This window comes from Branchiostoma belcheri, unplaced genomic scaffold (assembly GCF_001625305.1).
Source record: "Branchiostoma belcheri isolate BF01 breed outbred unplaced genomic scaffold, Haploidv18h27 scaffold38, whole genome shotgun sequence".
In the NCBI taxonomy this organism is placed as follows: Eukaryota; Metazoa; Chordata; class Leptocardii; order Amphioxiformes; family Branchiostomatidae; genus Branchiostoma; species Branchiostoma belcheri.
The window spans coordinates 2782790-2805681 of record NW_017803998.1 but is presented as its reverse complement, the minus strand read 5'-3'; the positions used below and the strand labels follow the sequence as shown (position 1 = coordinate 2805681).

General features: G+C 39.9%; 2 protein-coding genes across 8 annotated transcripts in view; one reads left to right on the top strand and one right to left on the bottom strand.

Annotated features, from left to right (window-relative positions):
* The window catches only part of LOC109476599 (SH3 and multiple ankyrin repeat domains protein 3-like), a 117366-nt gene that overhangs the window by 20838 nt on the left and 73636 nt on the right, over positions 1–22892 (top strand). For 5 of the 7 annotated variants that reach the window (XM_019777591.1, XM_019777590.1, XM_019777589.1 and 2 more), the window contains exons 3-6: positions 10517–10714; positions 11562–11633; positions 13082–13090; positions 17714–17839. In XM_019777591.1, the coding sequence (XP_019633150.1) occupies positions 10622–10714; positions 11562–11633; positions 13082–13090; positions 17714–17839 (300 nt within the window). In that variant the 5' untranslated portion in view covers positions 10517–10621. The remainder of the gene's footprint in view (positions 1–10516; positions 10715–11561; positions 11634–13081; positions 13091–17713; positions 17840–22892) is intronic. The other 2 variants (XM_019777592.1, XM_019777588.1) reach the window with 1 other exon arrangement.
* On the bottom strand, positions 18191–22598 carry LOC109476601. The gene is made up of 4 exons (XM_019777593.1): positions 22003–22598; positions 20346–20503; positions 19468–19707; positions 18191–19117 (listed from the first exon to the last, which is right to left on the bottom strand). Exons 1-4 carry the CDS (start codon positions 22547–22549, stop codon positions 18194–18196), a joined length of 1869 nt encoding a protein of 622 aa, XP_019633152.1. The 5' UTR covers positions 22550–22598; the 3' UTR covers positions 18191–18193.

Here is a 22892-nt window from a genome sequence, read left to right as displayed (position 1 = left end):
GGACAAGGGGAGGGGGGCGCCTAGGACCCGACATGTATATCCGGACTTTTGGACCCAAAACAGTACAATGATGCGGTTTTTTTCGCAGAATCTGACAGCTTCGGCTGGAAACATTAAAATCAATCGAAATAACGTCATCGATGACGTCATTTTCTGCGCACGCGCCGTCTTCTTAAGGTCTCGGACCGGAGTTTCTCTCCGTATTTCGAGCAATTTGACACCCTCAGCCCGACGGGCTGCCATTTCTGTACTAAACGCGGGTCGGAATTTTTCACTCTTTTGGTGGAAAGGGGTGCCGTGCCGCTTATCAATACACTTGATTGATATTTTCTGCGCCCAATTCATTTAGGGGTAAATAAGGCACATCAAAGTACATTTTTAAAAAAGGGGTCATTTTTTTCGTCATTTTTAACCATGGCTGCATGGAAAAAACGAATTTTCCCAGGGTAACGGCTTAGTACTCGAAGAAGCTCAGAACCTAATGTTTCCAAAATTTGAATTTAATTAAAATCGATGCGATAAGTTTATCGCTATCTTCGATGGCCCGAACACACCCAGAACGCATATAGAACGTACCATCCCGGCGGTCAGGCGAAAAGGCCACATGACCATCCGCGCGGACGAATACCAGGAAGTCTTCGCTGGACCACCAACATTACGCCACCTATAAAGGCTACAACTAACAGGCTTTTCAGAAAATACAAAGATATGTACACAGATATTACGATTTCAGGGATATCGCGGCCAAAACATACCATACAAAGTCACGTTTCCGGCGATTTACTGCGCACTTACTTAGACTCTGGTCAGAATTAAAACTCCGACCGGAACCTTAAGATTGCTATATCCCCATTATATCATAGATAACAGGCCCTTCTTTTGATTACATCTATTTAACTTCAATAGGGTGATGAAATCTTTACTGCATCATTACTTGACCCATCCTTGTATCAGACATCACACAAAGGTGCCAATCAAACTAACTGGTCATTTTGGTATAGCCAATCAACCGTAAGTAGGGCAAAGTCTTTATAGAAGGACCCAGTGTTAGAGTAGGGGGTGCCAAGGAGAGGAGAGAGAGGAAGAAAGAATGTTTTTGATTGGTTGACCTCTGCTGGTGTAGACCGTACCACCTGTTTCTGGAGGGGTGTGTTAAGCATACTGTAAATTGTGAAATTTTCGTGGTGATTTTATTTTTTTGGTAGGATGGAAAAGGAGGAATTTATGGTGTATCAAATTTGTGGTTTAAACAATTCTGTAGTGCGGTAGTCATACAAGGAAGATATTATTCGTAGTGTTGAAAATTTGCACACAAAAAACACAAAAATGTAACAAAAAGTTTCACGATTTACAGTATAGAAGTTGACCTTCATTGATGTAGACTGTACCACTTTTTTGCAGGGATGTCTAAAGCGTAGATTGTAAATGATAAAAGACTTGGTGGGTAAAGTTAGTTCACAGTGCAGTCTAATGGATCTCTTTTGCTGGTACATTTGTAAGTATAATTTGGATCCTAGAATCTGTTTTTATTGTATTAGTCGGGGTTTAATTTCCTGTGTAATTCCTTGGGTAAGTAGTAAACCTAGTTTGTTCCTAACAGTTTTTCAGTACACATGTGCTGTAGCATAGGTCCCTAAGGAGGGTGAAAAGAGTATGATATGATAATGTAGGATATGATCTGTACTTTGTCAGCGGTTGTGTCATATGTTGCCAGTGATCTCCTGAGGTTTGTTTCCCACATTTGTGATACATACAATCTTGAAAGATGCACAGCAGATGCTCTTGATTTCTGTCAGAGGCTCAACACAATTTGGAAGTTACGTGCCTCTAACTTGAATTGTCATGAGTAAATTTGCTAGCATGATTTTATCAATAAATGTACATATTCAAGAAGATGTTGGGTAAAAAATTTCAACGATTTCTGAAAAGCTGTGTTTCCTGCAAGTTAGGCATGAAATATTATGATTTTCCTTATAACATCTGCTTGGAGGGAAAAACCAAGCCCCTCTCTCTACAGTGAATGTACTGGTGCTACAGATGAATTTGGTTTACTTCTGGAGATTTAGGAAAGCCTTAATCTTAAGAGGGTGTGTTAGTGATCTAAGAGGGTGTGTTCCAGTTGCTACAATGATACATGATGATCTCATTCTGAACCCCACCCATATTTTGTAGTGTACCAAATATCACACTTTCCTCATCTGTATCCTGCCTGAGTGTCAGGCCACACCTACGTGTATGTAACTTCTTAGTTAACAGATTTTTAAGAAAAATATCCTATACCAGAAAAAACGAAAAAGCAAGTCAGACAAAAACAGACCATGTTCATGCACTCAATTTTATGGAGTAAATACAGTCATGTTGAAGTTTTGTTCTGTGACCATTCCAATTTGCCTCAAAATTGTAGGGGTGCATTTGAAATATTACATTGTCCGCGAAAACAGCAACAGCAAAAATATACATTCGTGCATCATCACGGGCATGCCCGCAGACGGCGTATAAAATTGCGTGCGGATTACACAAAGAGAACCCAGTTTTTTTACTGCGAACACGAAAAAACGGCTGTTCCGGAGGTCCAGACCTCCTTCACGGAGTAATAAAATCGCCGAAAAAGTAAATGAGCTTACTGTAGACAAATACTGCAATAATATACAATTATTAATATTATGATTCTTTATTACAGATAGGTGTAATTAAAACCTATAGAAAGGTGTGAACAAGCATACTGTACTACTCGGTGTGCCTTCATCACTTGATGCATAAAAATAACACCCAAGAATGACAGCTTGATAAAGCTGGCACCACCTCGTATGACATGACATTCAGGTCACAGCGTGGCATCAAGATATTTACTGTGATACCTCTAATTGTCTCACAACATTTAACATCTTGGTGCTTTGTATCATAATTTGCTGCTTAGTTCATCAACTTGGTTTATTTGAAGTTTTATATTGATGATAATTTCTACAATTATCTATGTATATTTAACAGTTATTTTGAATACGAAACTACATCTGGTATAATCTAGTCACAGATATTTGCTGCTTTACAGTAACTGGCCAGGGTATCAGTGCATGTGAGGTCAGAGACACTATGTAGGGAGGAGGGCTTATATTAGACCTATTTCGTGGGAACATTTTCCTTGTCAGCTACATGTACATAGGAGTGACCCAACATCAAGTTCATATATCATTCTGGAAAGGAGGGGAAAGAGGTATAGAGACATTTCTTGTATAAATTTCACAAATACTGTATTGCCAGTGTTTGAATAAAGCTATACACGTGTACCTTATATTAGCATGTTAAAGGCCCCACCATACTTTTTTTGAAAACAGTAGGGACCTTCCCAGTGTGAGTGGTTCAAACCTTACAGTCTGGTCTTACACAGCTTGTACTTAAATACTGTACAAAACTGTTGTGTTATGCTTGAAAGTGGGTTACACTTTATACATGTATGAAACCAACAAGAAGGATGAGTGCAGGTACGTACACTGTAATTTTAGGTGTGTTTAGGTATACATTTGTATTCATTTAGATGGACTGATACATTTGTATCTATGTTATCCAACTTGATAATTGTGAGGAAACGTCAACTGTACATGGAACTTGATGACAGTCAAAAAGAAAGAATATAGCCTAGTATTTATAGCTATGTTTTAACTGCTAAATGTAGGTTTATGTTATGATTTATATTATTTGCCCTTGTGGGTTGGCCACAGGAACCCAAAGGTCATAGGCCAATGCCATGCAGGTTTGGTACCGGACCTTAGACCTTAACAAGTTATCCTGAGTTTCATGTTTTGAATCTTGCATTCTTCCAAAAGAGAGAAATATTTGCCAATTAATTCTAAACATTCCCAACTTATTCTCTCATTATCTTTGTAATTATTATCTGTTGTGTTTTTGAAGTTTTAGTAAGTTGATGCCAAGAACATATTGCACATAATTGGTAGCCTTAGGCTCAAAATCAGGCTACAGTTGCAAAGTATGGAAAGACTTTTAATTCAGGAATTATGTGTAATGAACAGTATACGTTGGAATTTCTTAGGGAAATTGCTTTTGGAATTCCAAAATGTGTCTCCCATCTAAACTGCCATGTGGAGAAAACTAGTCACCTGAAAAACATCTCAGAAATCTTGTTATTGACCTTTCAGTGCTAATGAACCATTCTTTCAGAAAAGCAAATCCTTCTTAATTTCATCATTCCTTACATTGTCAAGTAACTCACGTCTTCTTGGTCCAGAGGCAGGGTCACTAACCACTCAACCGTGGACACTATGGCTAAACAGTCATAGATTGCTGTCATAAAATCTACAATTGAAAACCAACCAGCGTTATAAAACTTAATAGTGCTGAATATGTCTTAATATGGCCAAGATGTCTTGGGACATGTATAAGCTCAATAAGGTAGCATCTTAACCCAAGACAAATTGGATCCTCCTTGGTGCATCAGACCTTGTTCCCCCAAGTATTGGATTCCCAAATAGAGTAATAGAAAATACTTTCTGCTTGAGAGGTTGTAATGAAAATTTCATGCTAGTAGCTGGCACCTATATAAGACCAAGATTTTGAACAAAGACTGTGGTTTAAGCTTCTGTTTGAAGACTAGAAGTGTGTTACATGTTGTTGCCACGTTGTCAGCTTTTTTACCTGTGCTTTGTTGAAGGTAGACACTAGAAGGTAAGCTGGTATCATTGTGTCTGTGATTTGTATTCATGTTTTTTCGCGTTGTTGTCTTGTTGTCGCTTTTTACATGTACTTTGTAAGGGATAATCTTTAATCCGATCCTGATACAAAAACCTTTATACATTGGTTCCTGCTTCTTGTCTATGGGAGATTTTTTCTACTGTAAGTTTCATTTTTTTGTTGCAGGGACTTAAAGGCATCCATTGCAATTTCAGGGTAGCAAGACAAAATTTTTTTCTGGATGAGGAAATCTGTCTGATACTGACATTTACTGCCATTTCTTTGTACATTCATTTTTGTCATGATTTCATACCTCATATCCACAAGACAAGCTACGTGAGGAGTCCCTTTAGTTTTTGGTACCACCAATAAATAGCTAGAGGCAGCCTATGATACAAAACAAGTTTGAATTGCCTTGTTGAACAAAACAAGTAACCATTTTCCGTCAGCAACATTACATTTTTGCTTCACAGATATCAGTAAGCTATGGGATAGGGTTGATTTAACTTATTGCATTAAAACATGACGTTCAAAATCCAGTTTTACTACCCTGATATGTTTGACAAACAAACTTGTGAATTTGCAGTAGAGAGGTTGCCACAAAAAATTTCAAGATATACAGTACCTGCTACTTTACTCTCAAGGTTAGTTGAAATCACCAGTCTGACTCTGAGTTGGAGGAATTTTTTAAAGACCTCTTTCTTAGTCATTGAGTGTCTGGAAAAGCCCCCTCACTTCAATGCCTTCTTCTCATTGGTTCTTGGGTGTTGTGGGAGGAGCCAAGTCTAGCTAAGGTGTTCTCATTCATAGACGTCATTAATTATTCATGAGCTGATGTCTGTTGGTGTGACTAGATTTATTCAGCGCATAGTTTCAGTGAAATATCGTCTGTCAGTAGGATACTGGTTCAGTAGAACAAAGGGACCGAGATACTATGATATGTAAGTCAAACCTTCTATATCATATGACTTTTGTTCAGTGTATTTAATAACACAGTAAATATTCTATCAAAAATATTGTTAGTTCCTGCGTTAATGAAAGCGCGAGTATGATTATTAGTATATGTGGTACATGTAATAATAGAGTAGTTTATTATTGATTGAATGAATGATTTTATGATGATTGCAAGAGTGTTCTTATTTTTACCATGCTACATGTATAGGTTTGAAGTTTAATTTGAGTGATGCAAGAACAGTGTATAGCTATATTACAGTTGATTTTAGTTTAAAGATTCTATTACTCATTTTAACAATATCCTATGGAATGCACATACTAGTAGATTATAGTCTTACTCCATATTGTTTTATAATGGTCATGGTGATCTGTTTTTGTGGATTATTATGATGAATTGATATATACATGTACATGTATGTAGGATGACTACTACAGTGTAATATTCGGATTTTACAGTTAACATATTAATAATATCTATGACAAATGTATTTTGTAATGAATTAGGCATGTCCACTTCTTTAACTAGCACTGCAAAACTTGAAATGTTTGTAACGGTTTTATTTTTGAAATTTTTGCAGTGTCGTCTCTACCGTGAATTCATCACACTGCAAATATGCATTTCCAATGTACTTCTATTACAATACCAACAAATTTTACAGTATTGTAAATATATCATGCATTCGAATTAATTCATGACTTCTTGTTTTGGAATTTTAGATGTTGAAATTTCATCTATATTCCTGGATATCCCATAGAGTAAACTCTAACCATATTATATAATCACCTTATGCACTTCATTGGTTGATCCTATCTATTCTGTTTTATTTGATTACATTCCTAATGTTATTGAATAATTTTCTAATTTCTAAGCCAATTGTCGGAAATCTAATCATATCATTTTACCATCATTTTAACTCATTTTAAACTATATTGTTTGCCAATCGTTCAGCTGTATATTGTTTAGCACGGTTTTGTTTTTCTGTTTACTGTGAAATGCTTTGCCTTATTTGTTGATATTTTGGTAACCCTGCATGGCCTTATATTTGCCACAACATACTTATTATTTATTTTTGCCAGAGTAAAGTTCTAAGAGTAAGAATTTTAGGTCTTGAATAAACTGCCTAATTTTCCTGAAAACTGTGAATGCTATATTTCCAGCTTCTGCAGTAGTGGGGTAAGATTGTATGGCTTGTCTTCGAAAAAAAAGTCAGATTGTTCTTTGATTGGAAAAAGAAGTCAAACCGGATTTTTGCCATTGTTGCAGACTGAAGAATGTATATAATGTGGTTTACAAAGTGTTCTGCATGTAGTTGAGCAGGGTTTTTAAGTCCTATTAGATGCTTCAGTGGAAAACTGGCATCAGATTTGTACACGGTTACCAGATGAATACACAGCCACAATGTTCACTTTCAAAGTCAAGGTCACAATCTGTTTTCTCAGTGGTAAAAACAGTAGCAAGGAAGGTGTGTAATTGGTTTATCGATAGGAACATACATGTGTTACAAAAGCAAGATGGCATTCTTCCAGAAAAATAAACCCTGTGCCTTCGCCCTGCCAATATGAATATGTTACCGGTATGTTTTCGTGAACATTTGTGTGTGTGTCTTTGTGTGCGTCTGTGAACACGATAACTCTAGATGGCTTAAATTTATTGTCTTGAAGTTTTAGTTGGCGGATAGGTCTTGATGAGACCTGAATGATTGAGAATGAGAATGATTAGATTTTTGGCCACCTGGCAACTTGGTATGGTACTACGTGGGAACTTTAAGTTTTGGTGTCTCGTTGAACTACAACTATACATTTAGTACCAATATGTTTTTATTTCTTTGTACAGAATATTATTTTGGGTAAATATTGTGTTTGTTTGTCCAGACATACAGTCATGTAGTTGACAGCACATGGGTGGGGTGAAGATTGACAGGACAGAATGACAGGAGGTCAAAAAGTCAAACGCAGGAAATGGCTTTGGGCAGGAGCTGGCAGGTATTAGAGGTCGGCATGTGGGGGAATTCAGGAAGCCAAGGCTTGTACAAGGGACCCTACAATACTTCCCTGACATCAGATCCTGAAATCACTGATTTCTTGTTATATTTAAGCTTCTTTAATTATTTAGTTCACATATTTTTGTTTCTTTGATAGTCAATGATACCATGCCCGTAGCCAGGATTTTTAATGGGGGGGTTCGTCCCACTGCTTGAGGGGCCCTCGAGCGCCGTAGGCGCGAGGCGAGCGCCGAAGGCGCGAGGTTCCTAGGGGGAAAATTTTGAAAAATGAACCTTCTAAAATGGCATTTCGTGCATTTTTGAGAGGATTTCCAAGAGAAAATCAGAGATAAATTTTTATTCAATGACAAAGAGAGCAGTTTTTCTACGATTCCAGTCCATCTTTTCAAGAAAAAACTTGGACCTTTACATAAAATGTGGACCAAAAAGTGGACCTTTACATAAAATGTGGACCAAAAAGTGGACCTTTGCATAAAAAGTGGACCAAAAAGTGGACCTTTGAGCCTTGTGGGGGGGTTCTTCCGAACCCCCCGAACCCCCCCTGGCTACGGGCATGGATACTCAAGGACAATATGTATGTTTGCATATTAATGTATAATGGTGATATTAGACAGATTTTAGAATTGATCCTGTTAGCTATTATATGGTCTGTCATGCATGTATAATAGAACAGTCATAAATTCAGAAAATGTTAACTACAGTGCTTTTCTAATGTGCTGCACACATATAGATCGGATTTTCATTAACATTAGAGCCATACTACCCCATATATTTACCATGGTAATGGGAGAAAGGCGTGAAAAAGTAAGCATTAATGTCGTACATTGATACTGATATATGACTTCTATTTCACCATTTTATTACAACAGTCTCCTCTCAGCAATTTTATGGTCTCAGGGTCTGGCTATGGAATTACCGTAGACCTTGAAACATTTGTGATGGTTTTATTTTTTTTTGGTTAATCGCGAATTTAAGGCACAAATAAAACTCCTTTTCCCTCGTACCATGATCAAAACAAAACCACTGCGATAGTAAATGAAATGATACAAATGTATAGAAGGTTAGACTTCCATATCCGGAAGTAAAAAGTATGCCTGAAAGAACAGGTTAATAGAAGAAGCAGACGTGATGTAATGTAAAAAGCAGGGGGAAGTAAAAAGTTGTCATCTCAACAGGAAGGAGGACTTAAAAACTGTCAAGAACCTGTTGGTACAACAATGGTACTGTCATCTAACCCCTGGCAAGGTTAGCTAGATGTCTGAACTCTGATAACATCTTCCATATGTCGGACATTGTTGAGCTCTGTCTTCCAAAATTTACCTCTTATTTGTACACGGTAACAGAAGTGCTATGATTTCGTGACAGAAATGTGAGGAGGTTGCCGTGTGTTGTTTGTTCTGTGGTGATTTATTTCCCAAGACCTCCCAAGAGTGGGGGCCGCAAGCCCTTTTCCATAGAGCGTAATCGGCCGTTTTAATTCTACGTAGAGCGTAGACGGACCGTTCTAATATTTTTGCGTAGAGCGTATTCGGCGTTTTAATTCTACGTAATGCGTTGTAGCCACTTGGAATTTATCGTAAAGAGTAATCGAGAGGTTTCCGAATTCAACGTAGAGCGTTGTCGGGACCCCTCCTTGCAGGCCCTCAAGAGTTACCCGCGCGTGTAACCTTTGTCTATACAAGAACAGGAAAGATGCAACATTTCAGGAACTAGAGTAAAGATCAGATGTCGAGGAAGTCCTCAGGGCATGGAAGTTTTGGCAAGGAAGTCTTCCTTAAAAAGGCTTTCTGCTTTTTTATCTTTGGATATACAACAGCAGGAAATAAGCAACATATTCTAAGAACTTAAAGATTTAATTTCAACACTAGAAAGGCCAATATTTGCTTTGGAGCAAATATAGCGATGGGTTCACCACATTTTACCACATGGCAGGGAAAGAATGAGAAACACAAGGGAAAACAATGCTTTACATTGATATAACTATAGTATGAAGTAACATACAACTAAGACTACAACAGTTGGATAGCTATTCCCTACATTATTGGTTAGGATTGCATAATGCAAACAGTTGATTTTCAAGATAAAAAGAAGCGTTCATAGCCCGCATTCCAATGCTGGAGCAGGAAAGCTTAAAATACCTACCAAAACACTTGAATACAGACATACTGTCAGTATGGCATGGCTCTGTGCAGGTGTAAATGAAGTTAAGCCAGTTAAATCCCAACAGCCAATCAGCAAGGAGAATAGAGGAAAGCTGCATGCCTATTGGTTGATGCCTTGCATGCCATTGTGATGACTCATGTCCAAATGTGGTAAACACTGCACACTTACACAGTAATACATTAGCTATTACACAGCCAAAAAACTCAAATAAAACCATTCTAAAAGCCTGTATCACAATAATTTAAAAAACGCCTAGGGGTATTTGCCCACTGTACCTCCATACCAAATTTCAGGACCTTAGGCCCTAAAATGAAGAAGCTGAATCCATTTAAAGATATGGCAGGAGGAGGAGGAGGAGAAGGAGAAGAAACATCAGAAAAAGCAATATGGTTTCACCACACCACTTCGTGGTGTGGTGAACCCATAAAAAAAGGCAAAAGGAAGTCTGGCTCTCTTGTCAGCAAAAATTTGCGGAAGTCTTAACAAGGATTTCAGCTGCTGATTTTGATGACTTCTGCCTTTTTTTCTGTGTACTAACTAACGTATTGTTCTACAGTTTTTTGTCTCTTGAAGACCATTGAATTTTGTAGTTCTAATGCTGTCTTATCAGGAAAAATGTAGGGAAGTCTTTGCAAAATTTAAGCTGAGTTTGATGACTTCTGTTTTTTTGTGTGTGTGTACTAACATAAAAAACTGTTTTTTGTGTCTTGCAGACCAATGAATACTATGATGATTAGCTCTTTGAGAAGACGCCGGGAAGCAGTTATTTGTGTTTATGCAAACTGAAGTTTCTGCTGGAGACAGACAAACAAACAGAGATGGGAACAACGGAGCCCATACACGGGGTATTGGACGATGGAGGGGAGAACACAGTGTTGGTCAGGGTCGCCATACCTGACAGACACATACAGGTCAGGAGAGTCATTTATTACCTTTGTCAGATGGTTATGTTTTTGGGACCTTTCGGTGTGTGTGTGTATGTGTGTGTGTATTTAGCTTGATAACTCAAGAATATATGGATAGATTGTCATGAAATTATTGGTAGGTGGGTAGGTCTTGATGAGACCTAGAAATGATTAGATTTTGGGCTCCCTATATATAGCGGCCACATTTGTGGAAGCATTAAACATAACAAGTGACTATCACCTTCGCAAAATGTCAACCTAGAGAAATGAGACTGTAAGGTTTGAATCACCCACACTGTTTGAGGACCCTTTCTCTTTTTTAAGGGCTTATGTGGTGGTGGCAAGGTGGTCTTGTGGTTAGTGTTGTTGACTTAAAATCTAAAACTTCAGTGTTTGAATCCTTAGCAGTCCCCAATGTTATGCTCTTGAGAAAGGCATTTTAAACCTATTTCTTCACTCAGGTGCCTAGCTTCGGTTCGGGATGTCCATTTGGATGGGACATTAAAACACACAAAACATTTGTCCTTTATGTTTAAAATTGGTTGGGGGATCTGTCAGGCTCGATCTGTCAAACCTTTATCGCTCAACAGTAGCTGGCTCCAGTGGAAAGGTACATGTACATGTAGCCTGGATGCCAGACTGTTTCCTGGGCCTACACAGGCCAGCTCCTCAGGGTCTAATTCAAGGGTCTGTGGCAAAATTTCCTTGGGGGCATGTTGGCCCTGGAGCCAATGACCTGGGCTTTGTATGCCCTGAGAACAGTTTGGCACCCATTTTAGGAATTGGGTTGTACCTGTAAGCGGTGAAATGGCAATAGTTCAGAGAAGTTAAGAACCTGCCTTGTGTGTTACAGAAGTGCTTCCGTTTCCGGACAGATGACACAGTGTGGGCGGCCAAGCAGATGGTCCTGACACAGTTAGATAGGGTAAGTACTGTTCTCACTGTGTACTGTAAACCTTTAACAGTGGTTTTATTTCACAATAGTAGGGAAAAAGAGGCTTTTGCTCTGTTCTGGATTTGCAGTTGAAATAATACTGTAGTACAGTAGTCACACAAGAAAGCCATGTTTGTGGAGTCATAAATTTGTGGTGAAGAAGTCGAAGAAGTAAAATCGATCTGCTTTTACATACGTCAAGAATTTGCGTTTAGGTCGTATGTTACCTTGAAGGCTGGCATACAATCTGAATGCATGTTCTTGCTGTACGTCAAAGCAGTCCAATTTACATAAACGGTGTCGCATAAGCCCACACGGGCTGGGCGCGGGAAAGCGCACGACACGAAAATAAAGATTCATTCATTCATTTATTCATACACACAGGAAAAATGCGACGTACACAGTTTGTGTACGCCCACATAGGCACAAAATTGTCAGGTTTTTGCCCACGTGTAAATCAGGTCAAAGTTTGATGGTAATAGATTTCCTGTGGAAACAGGTTCACACTTGGTAAATCCATAGACACAGTGATTGGCAATCAACAGACCTTAACTACAGTCATTAAGAAGTCATGGGTCATTAGTTGGAGTAAATCTAGTAATTACTTCACATTTGTCTTCACTGGACCTTCGGTAATGACAAGGTCTCAAAATTTAGACTGAAACGTCTTAAAATCTCACTTAGCTGACGGAAGGAGTCGATCTGAACATTTCTTTTAGATATGATAGTTTGCAGTTGTACAATGTTGTACATACTGTTTTTGTGTAATGTCACAGGTGAATGTATGACTGTCTGTACAATGTATGGAAAAATAATGTTGGCTTTCAAACCTAGACCCAATTTACACATGGGGACAATAACCTGACGTTCTGAAAACTGCCAGCGTCAAATTTTTCCTGTGTTTATATGGACCTGCTTTGATGTAAATGTTCAGATTGTTCGCCAAGCCTCAACGTAACATATAATCTGAACGTACATACTATGTTTTACCCGTGCATATGCAGTTTTCGTACTTAAGATTTTTGCCTACGTGTAAATCGGGCTATTCCTTTGGTTATGCAGTCTGTACACATTTTACAAAAAAAAACCCATAAAAATCCACTGTCCACTCCATAAGTTAACATAATGCCTAGCTACCATCCAACTCATAATATTTTGTTTAGTCTTTGTTTTTCAATTTTTGGTGTACAAGTCCTGTTAGTAATGGTAGTAGTATAGTAGTATAGGTACATGTAGTCCTAGATATACAATTCATGTAATATGTAGCACTCTAATCTACAAGCAGATGTTGGGGTAGAAAACTGTCATGTTTGGATAGAAAACTGTTGATTTTCACCCACGACATCTGCTTGGAGATTTCTAGCACACCCTAACATAGATGTTTCCATTTGTACCTTATTCCCCGCTGTCCTGTTTCTGCTCCCATGGTGCTGTGGTAGAGGGAAATGGTGAGACTGACCTTCATTCTGTATGCATGTTATGCATGCAACTGTATTTGATTTTTCTCTTCAATGTTAACAAGCTAGGGGATCTGTAGTTTAACCTTCTCTCTGCTAAGATAGCTTTTTGACTCCAAAATTTGTATGATGTAAGGCAGCAGGGAGAATGTTAATGTATGTACAGTTTGTTTTATTTGTTATTTGTTGTTGTGAATTTCTTACTGATTGTGTGGCCCAAGGGCTACTGAAATGGAGATGGGCACCGCCCTATGCACCACGTGATGCGAGAAAGACTATTGTGAATTTCGTACTGATTCTGTCTGAGGAGGTTTAAAACCTCCTAAAAATGCTTTCAACAGAGGGTTTAAAACCTCTTTGTTCTGTCTAAAGCATTTTCCCACTGGCTTCCATAATAAAGGCAATGGGCTTATGGAAGTAGAAAATTGAAGACACTCAGGAAATGAGATAACCTTTTCTGGGACCTTTGACCTAACGCCCTGTCAGTGCCCCCAACTTGCCTATAGCAAGTGGATGTGGATATATCTACAGAAACACAAGCAGTCACACAAACAGGCACTCCGAAAACAAAAACCTCTACATGGGCTCCCAAAGAAAAAAAGAACCATCCAATATAAATATAGAATACAACACGGGGTATTCCGTATCGCCCGAGGTATCGGCCTGACTGCGATCCGACTCGCGGGAGGGCCGGGACCGAGGGCGATGCGGAATACACTGTGTTGTATTTTATTTATATCATACCCACCCAAGAAAACGCGCCTTTCAATGCAAGATTAGCCAAAAGTTGGTGCCCCTAAACCCTCAAATGCAACAACATCAGTTCCAACGTCCGGATTCTGTATTCGAATTTTCGAAAGGGGTACAAGCGGGTAGGGCGAAACGCGTTCGAATCGTTTTATGGAAGCCATGGCAGCATTCGATAACGGGTTCCGGACCGGGCCGTACCGTAAAGTACGGCCCGGTCTGGAACCCGTTATCGAACGTTATCGCGGCCCGGGTATGATATAAATGTACATATAGCCCGGTTGCCAGACCCATAGCACACTGGACACAAAATGTACATTGCTAATGTACATCTATATTTAAAAAAATTGTATTATATGTGGCCTCCTTCAGTTGATATTGACCATGGTAAAAGCCTAATTGTGAGATCCTACATAATGTATAGCTGTATAATATCTTGGCACAGGGTTGTGCTTTTCCCTACTTAATGAGAAATATTGATGAGGAGGCTATTCCTATCCTCCCATCCATTTGTTAGTCCTAATTCTACTGGACAATAATAGATAACCTGTCAGACTAGTAACAAGCCCTGACCTTGGTAGGACTTGCCGTAATGACTGGACTTGTACTTCCATAATTGAGTAACTTAATGGAGTGTTCCCTCATGTCACCATTGATAAGGCTGCACAGATAACTACTACTACTACAGTAGGGCAGGGGTCAGGGAAGTGGCTGGATCTTGCAGTGCTGTGATTGAAGCACTGCTAGATCTTGGAAGATCTGGAATATGTACTAGCAATGTCACTAGCATATTCTATGCACATTAATTTAAAGATATAAACACACTAACTGAGAAGAGTAGGGGTGAATTTGTGTACCTAGAGCACTGCAGAAGACCTGCTTTGGAAAAAATTCTGAAGAAATTAAGAATAAGTGGTTGCAAAGAAAATTTACGTTTTAGACTAACTAGTCCTAATATTTTAGTTTTGGCTAGCACAAAATGTATATGATTGTATATTGGATTTAAGGTTGCACCTTGCAAATACATGTAAGTTGCACTGCATGAAAACTATGCCAATTTTTCATATTGTATTTTTGTATATAAAGCAGAATACCCAGATAATGGTAACAAGGATCACCAGTCTTCTGAACATGGTCTGTTAAACATGCTGTTATTTCAGTGTTAATGTACACCCATTCCAGTTGATAGGTAATTCTAGCCCTGATGACACTTAGACATTAAAACCTGCTCTGTTCATGTGTCAGGCTACTGAACATGTGCCTTACCTATTAACACTCTTTGATTCAAATTAAGATGGAAGAGATAGAAGCCTTAGTGGCAACATTAGCTAATCAGACACCCGGGCCATCCAATCAGAGGCCAAAAATTAGCTTTTGATTCGTAGAGTTTCTTCAATTTTAAAAGCCAGTTTGCCATTCTACTAATTTTCGAGTTCTCAAGTCAACTTTTCCGATTATGCAAACAAAGAAACTGGAAGTAGCATATTAAATTTTAAATAAAACTTTTAGTAGTTAAAATCATGGTAAATGATGTACAACTTTTTGTATAGGTGTGACAGGCCAGTATATGCCCCTGGTCAAAATGTACCCCGGGTACATTCTAGCCAGGGGTATAACCTAGCCTGCTACACCTGTATCACAAGAACTTGAAATTTTTCTATGTTTTTTTTTTTTTCAATATTGCCCTTGTCAATCACCTTTCTCTTTGTTTTTGTACTGTAATGTCAATTTTAATCCCCTCTTTATGCATTAGTGCTATATAAGATCATGTTAAACACCTTTATAAGAGGTTGTCATGCACTGGTCATAAATTTTTTAGTACCCATACAGTAAGCTATTCATCAATAGCATTGCTGTTATTTTTGGAGCCATGACATTTAAACCCAGGTGGAAATCCCCCAATGAAAAAAAAATGTCAAAATCTTTTCAGCAGATATTTATGGGAGAGTACATATAGTATTAAGCTGGGATTTTTTTCAACGTGAGATAATTTCAATAGAGGATAGCGTGACACTAGTATGGGCTGTAAGAAAAAGATTACTGGAACGTAAAAAAATCAATAAAAAAAATCAGGCTGATTGATGTTAAAAGATTTATGTCTCTCTGTAAATAGAGTTTGAGAAATTATGCAAAAGCCTGAGTTATGTAACAGTTTATACCTGTTACAGTCAACAATTTTTGTACAATTCTGAATGTAAATTTGTACACATACAATGTAGAACTGTACAATATTTCAAAAGTTATCCTACATTTCTCGAAAGAAAAACTGATGCAGCAACAAATGTTTTTAGAAAACAATCTGGGTCTATCAAGGTTCAGAATTCAGCTTGCTGGTTTTTTTTTTAATATTTCTTGCACTCCATGCGTTATTGTGATCAAGGAGCTTTCATCACAAGGAGGGAGATCGACCTTAGCCGCCCGCTGTGCTCCATTGTTTCGCCCCGCTGCGGCCTATTGTTTACAGGCCCGGCGGCACATCGTCAGATCTGTATGTTTGTAGCGCGTCTTCCCGCGGTTTTCGGCCGATAATGAGCTTAGGCATGACGTCACACGCCCCGATCTGCGCCGAGCACGGGCCGAGAAGGGCCGATGTGTCGGATTTTTCCGGCGATTCCCATATTTGGAAAACTCGGCAGGGTTACCCCGAGGTCATATTCGGGTGCGGAACAAGATGGCGCTTGTTTACGTACTTTTCTCTATGCTGTACGATAAACACGGGCGATTTTAGAGCATTTTTTGTGGACCGGTCTCTGATTTCTAGCGATAGAAATATGAAAATATAGCTATATTTTTATGTGGCTGTAAGAAAAGTATGGATTTTTTCCTCGGTAAGTGGATATTTTTTCCCTAACAGTTGAACATGTGCTCGTTCAAATGACGAGATCGTAGTAATTCGTACCGTTCTCATTTTTGTCGTACCGTCCCTGCTTTTTTGAGAATCTGTCGGTTCTTGAGGAAGGAGAGGCCGACACTTTGCGAGTAATTTTTGCGGTGATCGGGTCTTTATTTACTAGTACATGTACATCTTCGGCTCTCTCGTAATCTAGTATTTCTTCGGTCGATTTTGGTTGTGACGTACTGACCGAGATTTCAAAGTAACTTGCAATTCTTCACACCACAATCGCTACTTGTAAGTCCTTGGCTGTAGGAATATTACCGACAAATATTTAGAAAAAAGAAATATGTTATGTTCTATTCCGCAGACCCCACATTTTTACTCTTGCTGTAGAAATATAAAGCGACCCACGCAGACAAATAAATGCAACCCATCTGCAGATGTTGTATAGCATTGATTCGAGAAATCATCGCCCGAGTAAAACTCTTTTTCCTATTCTATCATTTCAAAATCCTCCTCAAACCTGCAAAAATAAAAATCGCTCCATAGACAATTCGCCATTACTAGGCTGTGCCAGGTTGTAAACAACCTGAATAACAAAAGGAAGGCGCTAGCGCGCCGGCATGGGATTCATGCATATGAGTGTCATTGGCACTCGGGTGTGAATCAAATTTTCACACGCGCTACGAACATCCTTGAAAGGAAACTAAGGTCGATCTCCCTCCTTGTGATGAAAGCTCCTTGTTGTGATAAAGAGCGAGCTGTTTTACCAAGGCCAAGGTTAACAGCATTGTACTGTACTCCTCACTGAGACCGTTCTAGTTTAAGGGGTGAATTGTCCTCCATATGTACTAAACTATACATGTACATACATGTAAACACATAAAATTCCACAGCTAGACTGGCTATCTGCTAGAAACAAAGTCAGGAACAGATACATGTATGTAAGCATAATACTGGCCAGTCTTTTTCAAAAGGCTTAATAAAGGTTGTTACAATATGATGATATTTTTTGTTGTTTGTTGCACCAGGCCCTCCATGATGGAGTAAACTACGGGTTCTTCCTGCCGCCGGAAAATGGGAGAGCGGGGAAGTTCCTGGACGAGGGAAGACTGTTTGATGAGTATCCGCTGAAGGGACCCATAGGGTACTTAGAGGTAGGTGTTCCAACCAGAATAGGTGTTACAGTGGGGTTCAAGTGCCACTCACTGAACTGTCTAATAGACCCAGCAGGCCTTGCGGTTAGTGCGTAATGGGTTCATGTATATGAGCTTGCGGCCCAGATTCCTGCGAGCTAGAAGACTTCATGTTTCTACTTATCCCTTGTTGTATTATATACTAGGAGCTAAAGGTATCTCATTAAACTCAATTTTATTATGGATTGTTGCCTGAAAAATATAGGGAGAGGGTAATGGTTTTAAAGACAAATCTACACAGTGTGCTCTGATCCTGTGTTGTACCTGTGTTTCTAATACACATGTAGAAGAAGGTCTGACTAGTTTGTTGGGTTTTTATGTCATGGCTTGTTTGTATGCCTTTTTAGCAGGGTCTTTGATGTATCTGGGGACTTTAGTAAACACAGGTAGCCTGAGGGCCTCTGTCTCCTGCCCCCTGGTGAAGTGGTGAATCACCTTCTGTCTGTCCTGCTGCTGGTTGTACAGGGTGGCCAGGTGGTAGTGAGCACGAGGCACATAGAGATCACACTGTGGTGCCAGCCTGAGGAAGTGTTCAAACTGTCTGATTGCTTCTGTCTCAGACACTTCCTTAGACAGTGCGGCTGTGGAGTACACAGTCTCCAAATGGTCCTGTTTGTACATAAGGGAACTCGCCATGGCAGACAGGGCTTTGGCTAGAGCAGCCAGATCAACTGTTAGTTGGCTTGCCCACCTTTTGGCCACACCCAGGTAGCAGTAGATGCGGTGCATGTGTTGGTACAGCCAATCTCCTGGTCCATGCTGAAGGTTGGCATCAACCACCTGCTGCAGGGCCTGCACCCGGCTGTCTCCATGTGGCAGCTGTAGGGCCGTCAGCAGCAGACAGGTGCTGTCAGTAGGGTCAGCTTGTAGCTGGGAGGTCATCAGCTGCTTCAGTCGGGCTTTGTTCAGGTTCAGCCATGACTGTCCATACAGTACTGTATGTGTATTTTGCGGTGATACTATGTCATATTGCATGAATCCCTGCACCAAGGCCTTGACTCCCCCCAGGTCTGTGTACCCACTGCTGGTCAGGATTTCTGCTCCTTTCTCAAATGACCTGCAGGCCTTGATGTAACGTTGTGCTGTTGGTGAGTCCTTGTGATTCTGTAGCCTGGCTCTCTGCCACTTGAGTGGCCCCTCTTCCACCTCTCCAGCTGAAGTGATGGACATGGCTGCTACAGAGGACACGTCTTCAGGCAGGCCTGAGTCTCCTGCCGTAGTCACACTGGGTGGTACTGACTGGAAAGAGTGACACAGCATAAATTAAAGGCATCCAACGCAATTTCAGGCTAGCAAAACTGGATGTTCGAAGTCAATTTGTTTAGTAGATAGATACAGTGTGTCAAACAAATTTATCCAAGATTATCTGCAATTTAGATAGTCACATTTGGATGCAGGTGCTGGATACATGTGTTAAAATGTAAAAATGGACTGTTCCAAAATCATATCTGTTAAAAAATGACCCATTTCAAAATGATCATGAAGTTAAAATATTCTAAAATCATTAAGTTTACCATGTGCTTTTTCCTGTAATAAACCACACCAAAAAGTGAGGGACATGTACATGTATTCAATTTTTTTCATCATACCTGTTTCTCCAGCCATCCTGCCCACTCCCATCTCTCCTCTTCCTCCTCTGTCCCTGCTGCTTCTTCCTGTTCCTCTTCCTGTCCTTCCTCATCAGCAAACCACCACCCCTCCAGCCCCACTTGGATTGGTCCGGTCCAGCCAATCATGCGCAGTTCATCCTCTAGCAGCAGCTGCAGACAGGTGCGGTCAGTCCCCTGGTGGATCTTCTCATTGAAGCTGCGGAGGACCCAGTAGCCAGCCTGTGAATAAATAAAAGTACTCAGATAGTAAAACTACAGCCTGGGTGCCATCTTATTTGTATGATAGGGCTTGTTCTGCAAAAAGACCCATAAGATTGCACTTCCAAAAAAGCAGATGTTGGACCCACACTTCATCTATCCCCAATAACCTATCCACCTCTCAAAAACCCAGAACATTGTACTTCTATAACTAAAGACAATTCCTGAACTTCACCTTCCTTTTTATTGACTTTACCAGTCTACTAAATTTTATCACAATCCATTCACAGCATCTTGAGCTATCCTGCTAACAAACTGACCAACACAAAGGTCCACTGCAGTGATGTTTTAACCTGCCATAAGCCCATTTTCGAACTTGACCTTCCTCCTGTTAACCCTACCCACATACTAAATTTCAGTACGATTCATCCAGAGAAAGTCAACTTAAAAAAAAAAAACACAAAAGGTCCTCTGCAGTGACCTATCCATCCCACTTGTTCCATTTTCGAACTTGATCTTTGTCTTCCCAACAGTAACCTTCCTATCAAAAATCACAAACATTCATCCATGGCATCAAGAGTTATGCCACATAAATTCACATCATTATAAGCCAACTTCTGGTAAAGGTAAACAAACGTGTATATTTTGCTATATCTTACCAGTGTAAGGAACTTGACATGCACGAGAAGCGACCCTTGCTCTATGTTCTCTACTTGGATGTGCCGTTCTCTCTCCACCACCCTGCGGATGGCCTCGTCTGTCTGTTGCCTGTTGCCCAGGTAGAACGCTGCCAGGGTTGTCACTCCTGTAGCCACACCTAAAATGAAATAAAACTAGAGTTCCACGATCTCATACCTTCGCCAAATGATGTTAGCCTTTATGAATAAGAAATATACTAATCACCCTGATTATGCAAATAGGAGCCTCAATTGCATGAATTATATCAGTCTGTTGATCATATTCTCCACCAAAAGACAGTCTTATCTTAACAAAGAATGCCATTTTCTCATAAATTATGCAAATGTGGTCCTTATTTGAATAAGTTATGTTTAATTATGTTCACCTTCACTTAACTTTCAAACACCCCAAGTATGAAATTCCAGGCAGTTACCACTATGCAATTATAACATTTTCTCATTAATTATGCAAATTAAGTCTTCATTTGCATAATCGATATTTGCCTGTGTTTCTCTCGTTCTTAATAACATATGTTACAAGCTTGAACTTCCTATCATGGAATGCAGCTGATGTATAGAATTTCCTCATTAATTATGCAAATTACATCAATATTTGCATAATTGTAATATAATTATGTCAAGCATCACTTAAGCTACCTACATACCAAAAATCAGGATGATCCATCAATCGGTTCTTGAGTTATCCTCTTTTAAACATTTGTCCTTTAAACCTCCCTGCAGTTCTAGAGCAAGCAACTAGGGGGCTCATACTCATGTCACTTCATCCCCAGCACAAGACCTATCTACCATCTAAATTTCGTCACCCTAGCATGTCTGGATCATGAGATATCAAAACCGGAAGTTCTGCTGCAGTACCATGACAAGCCGCCAGGTGGCCCAAAATCTAATCATTTTGAGGTCTCATCAAGACCTACCCACCTACCAAATATCAAGTCAGTCCATTTAAGCCTTCTCAAGTTATCATGTTGACAGACACACACACACATACACGAACGCCTCTGAAAACATAACCTTCTTGGCGAAGGTAAAAATCAATGGTTTAAAACATTACCCGTGCAGTCACAGCCTTTATACGGCTGAGTTGATGCAGGGTATCACATAATAATCAATACAAATCACAACAGTCAAATAATACACATGACACACATATTTGTTCCTCTTAGGCCACACCAATTTAATTTCTTGGTTAACGGATTTTTCTAGAAAAAAAAATGGAGCGGGCGGGCGGAAAAAAAATAAAAATAAAACAGGCCTAGGCATCGTATTATGGCCCAAAATGGTACGATAGGAGCCATGAAGTCAACACACCTGGCTGGTTCAAAATTTAAACAATGAATTTTGGACTTTTAATGATACCATTGCATTGAAAGATGGAATAACTGTAACAACTAGGAAGAAAAGGACTATTTCCAACTGTTCAGGGCAAAATATGAGCATTTTGCAGTTGATTCTGGATTTTTATTTTTATTTTTATTTGCAAATCAGAAAAAAATGAAGCGGCGAATCCGTTAACCAAGCAATTAAATTGGTGTGGCCTTATTGAATCTTTGCATTATGCCCCCCTCCCCCATCCATGGCATCAAGAGTTATGCCACATAAATTCACATGATAAATTCACCTGCAGCCAGTCCTGCTCCCACCACGCCTGCAGCTGAGTCGGCAACCTTGCTAGCTGCAAACGCAGCTGCCGCAGACGCTCCAGCTACGAGCCCTCCTGCTGCAAGAGCCTGACTCTGGATCCTGATGCTTGCGCCACCAAAAGCACCTACGGACATCTGCAGAGCTGGCGGCTGCCCAATAATGTTTGCAGCTGGTTGGCCTACAGGGAGATTGTAGTGCACCAGCCCAGCTGGTTGGGGAGCCATGGGGAAGCCAGGGTTTGGAAACATGGCTGCTTGAGCCCCATACCCTTGCTGTCCTGGGTTGAACAGCATGGGAGCAGCCTGCTGAGGGAAATGCTGTACCTGTTGTGGGGCCTGGTAAGCTTGCCCTGCGGCCTGGGGTACTAGTTGGCCTGCCTGTCCATGAAGACGGACTTCTTGCTGATAAATGCCCCCCTCCCCCACCTGTCCAGGCTGCAGTTCTTCTTGAAGCTCCATCTCAACATCAGGTGGCAACAGCTGGCCCTGAGCACCTGGGAGAGGTTGCCTTGTTCCCTCAGCCATTTTTGCTGGAATTTTCTCAACAATGGACTAAGATTACTTGGTGTTTGAAGCCAAAGTTTCAACTGCTCGAACAGTAACTGTTGCTGTAAGAACTACGTGACTGAGTTTGCACCTTGACCCGGAAAGTTGTTGATCACAGTTTGCCCCCCATACGGGACATTGTAGTTAATGTTTAACTTGGACCATTCAGGTGACTTTAACTGTGCAGTCAGTTACGCACTGCTGTTTAAGTGGCATAAACATTAGGTAAATACAGCTTTCGGTAGCAAAACAAACTTATTGATTAAAAAATTAACATTCATGATGGGACACCATATTGTGAAAAAGTAGACATTATATACAT

Excerpts from the sequence above, each read along its gene's own strand:
- LOC109476601 (XM_019777593.1), bottom strand. The coding sequence starts at position 22,549 with ATGGCTGAGGGAACAAGGCAACCTCTCCCAGGTGCTCAGGGCCAGCTG. Across the intron at positions 19,708-20,345 it reads ATGTCAAGTTCCTTACACTG|GCTGGCTACTGGGTCCTCCG; the intron begins GTAAGATATAGC and ends ATTTATTCACAG. Across the intron at positions 19,118-19,467 it reads CAGGATGGCTGGAGAAACAG|TCAGTACCACCCAGTGTGAC; the intron begins GTATGATGAAAA and ends CACTCTTTCCAG.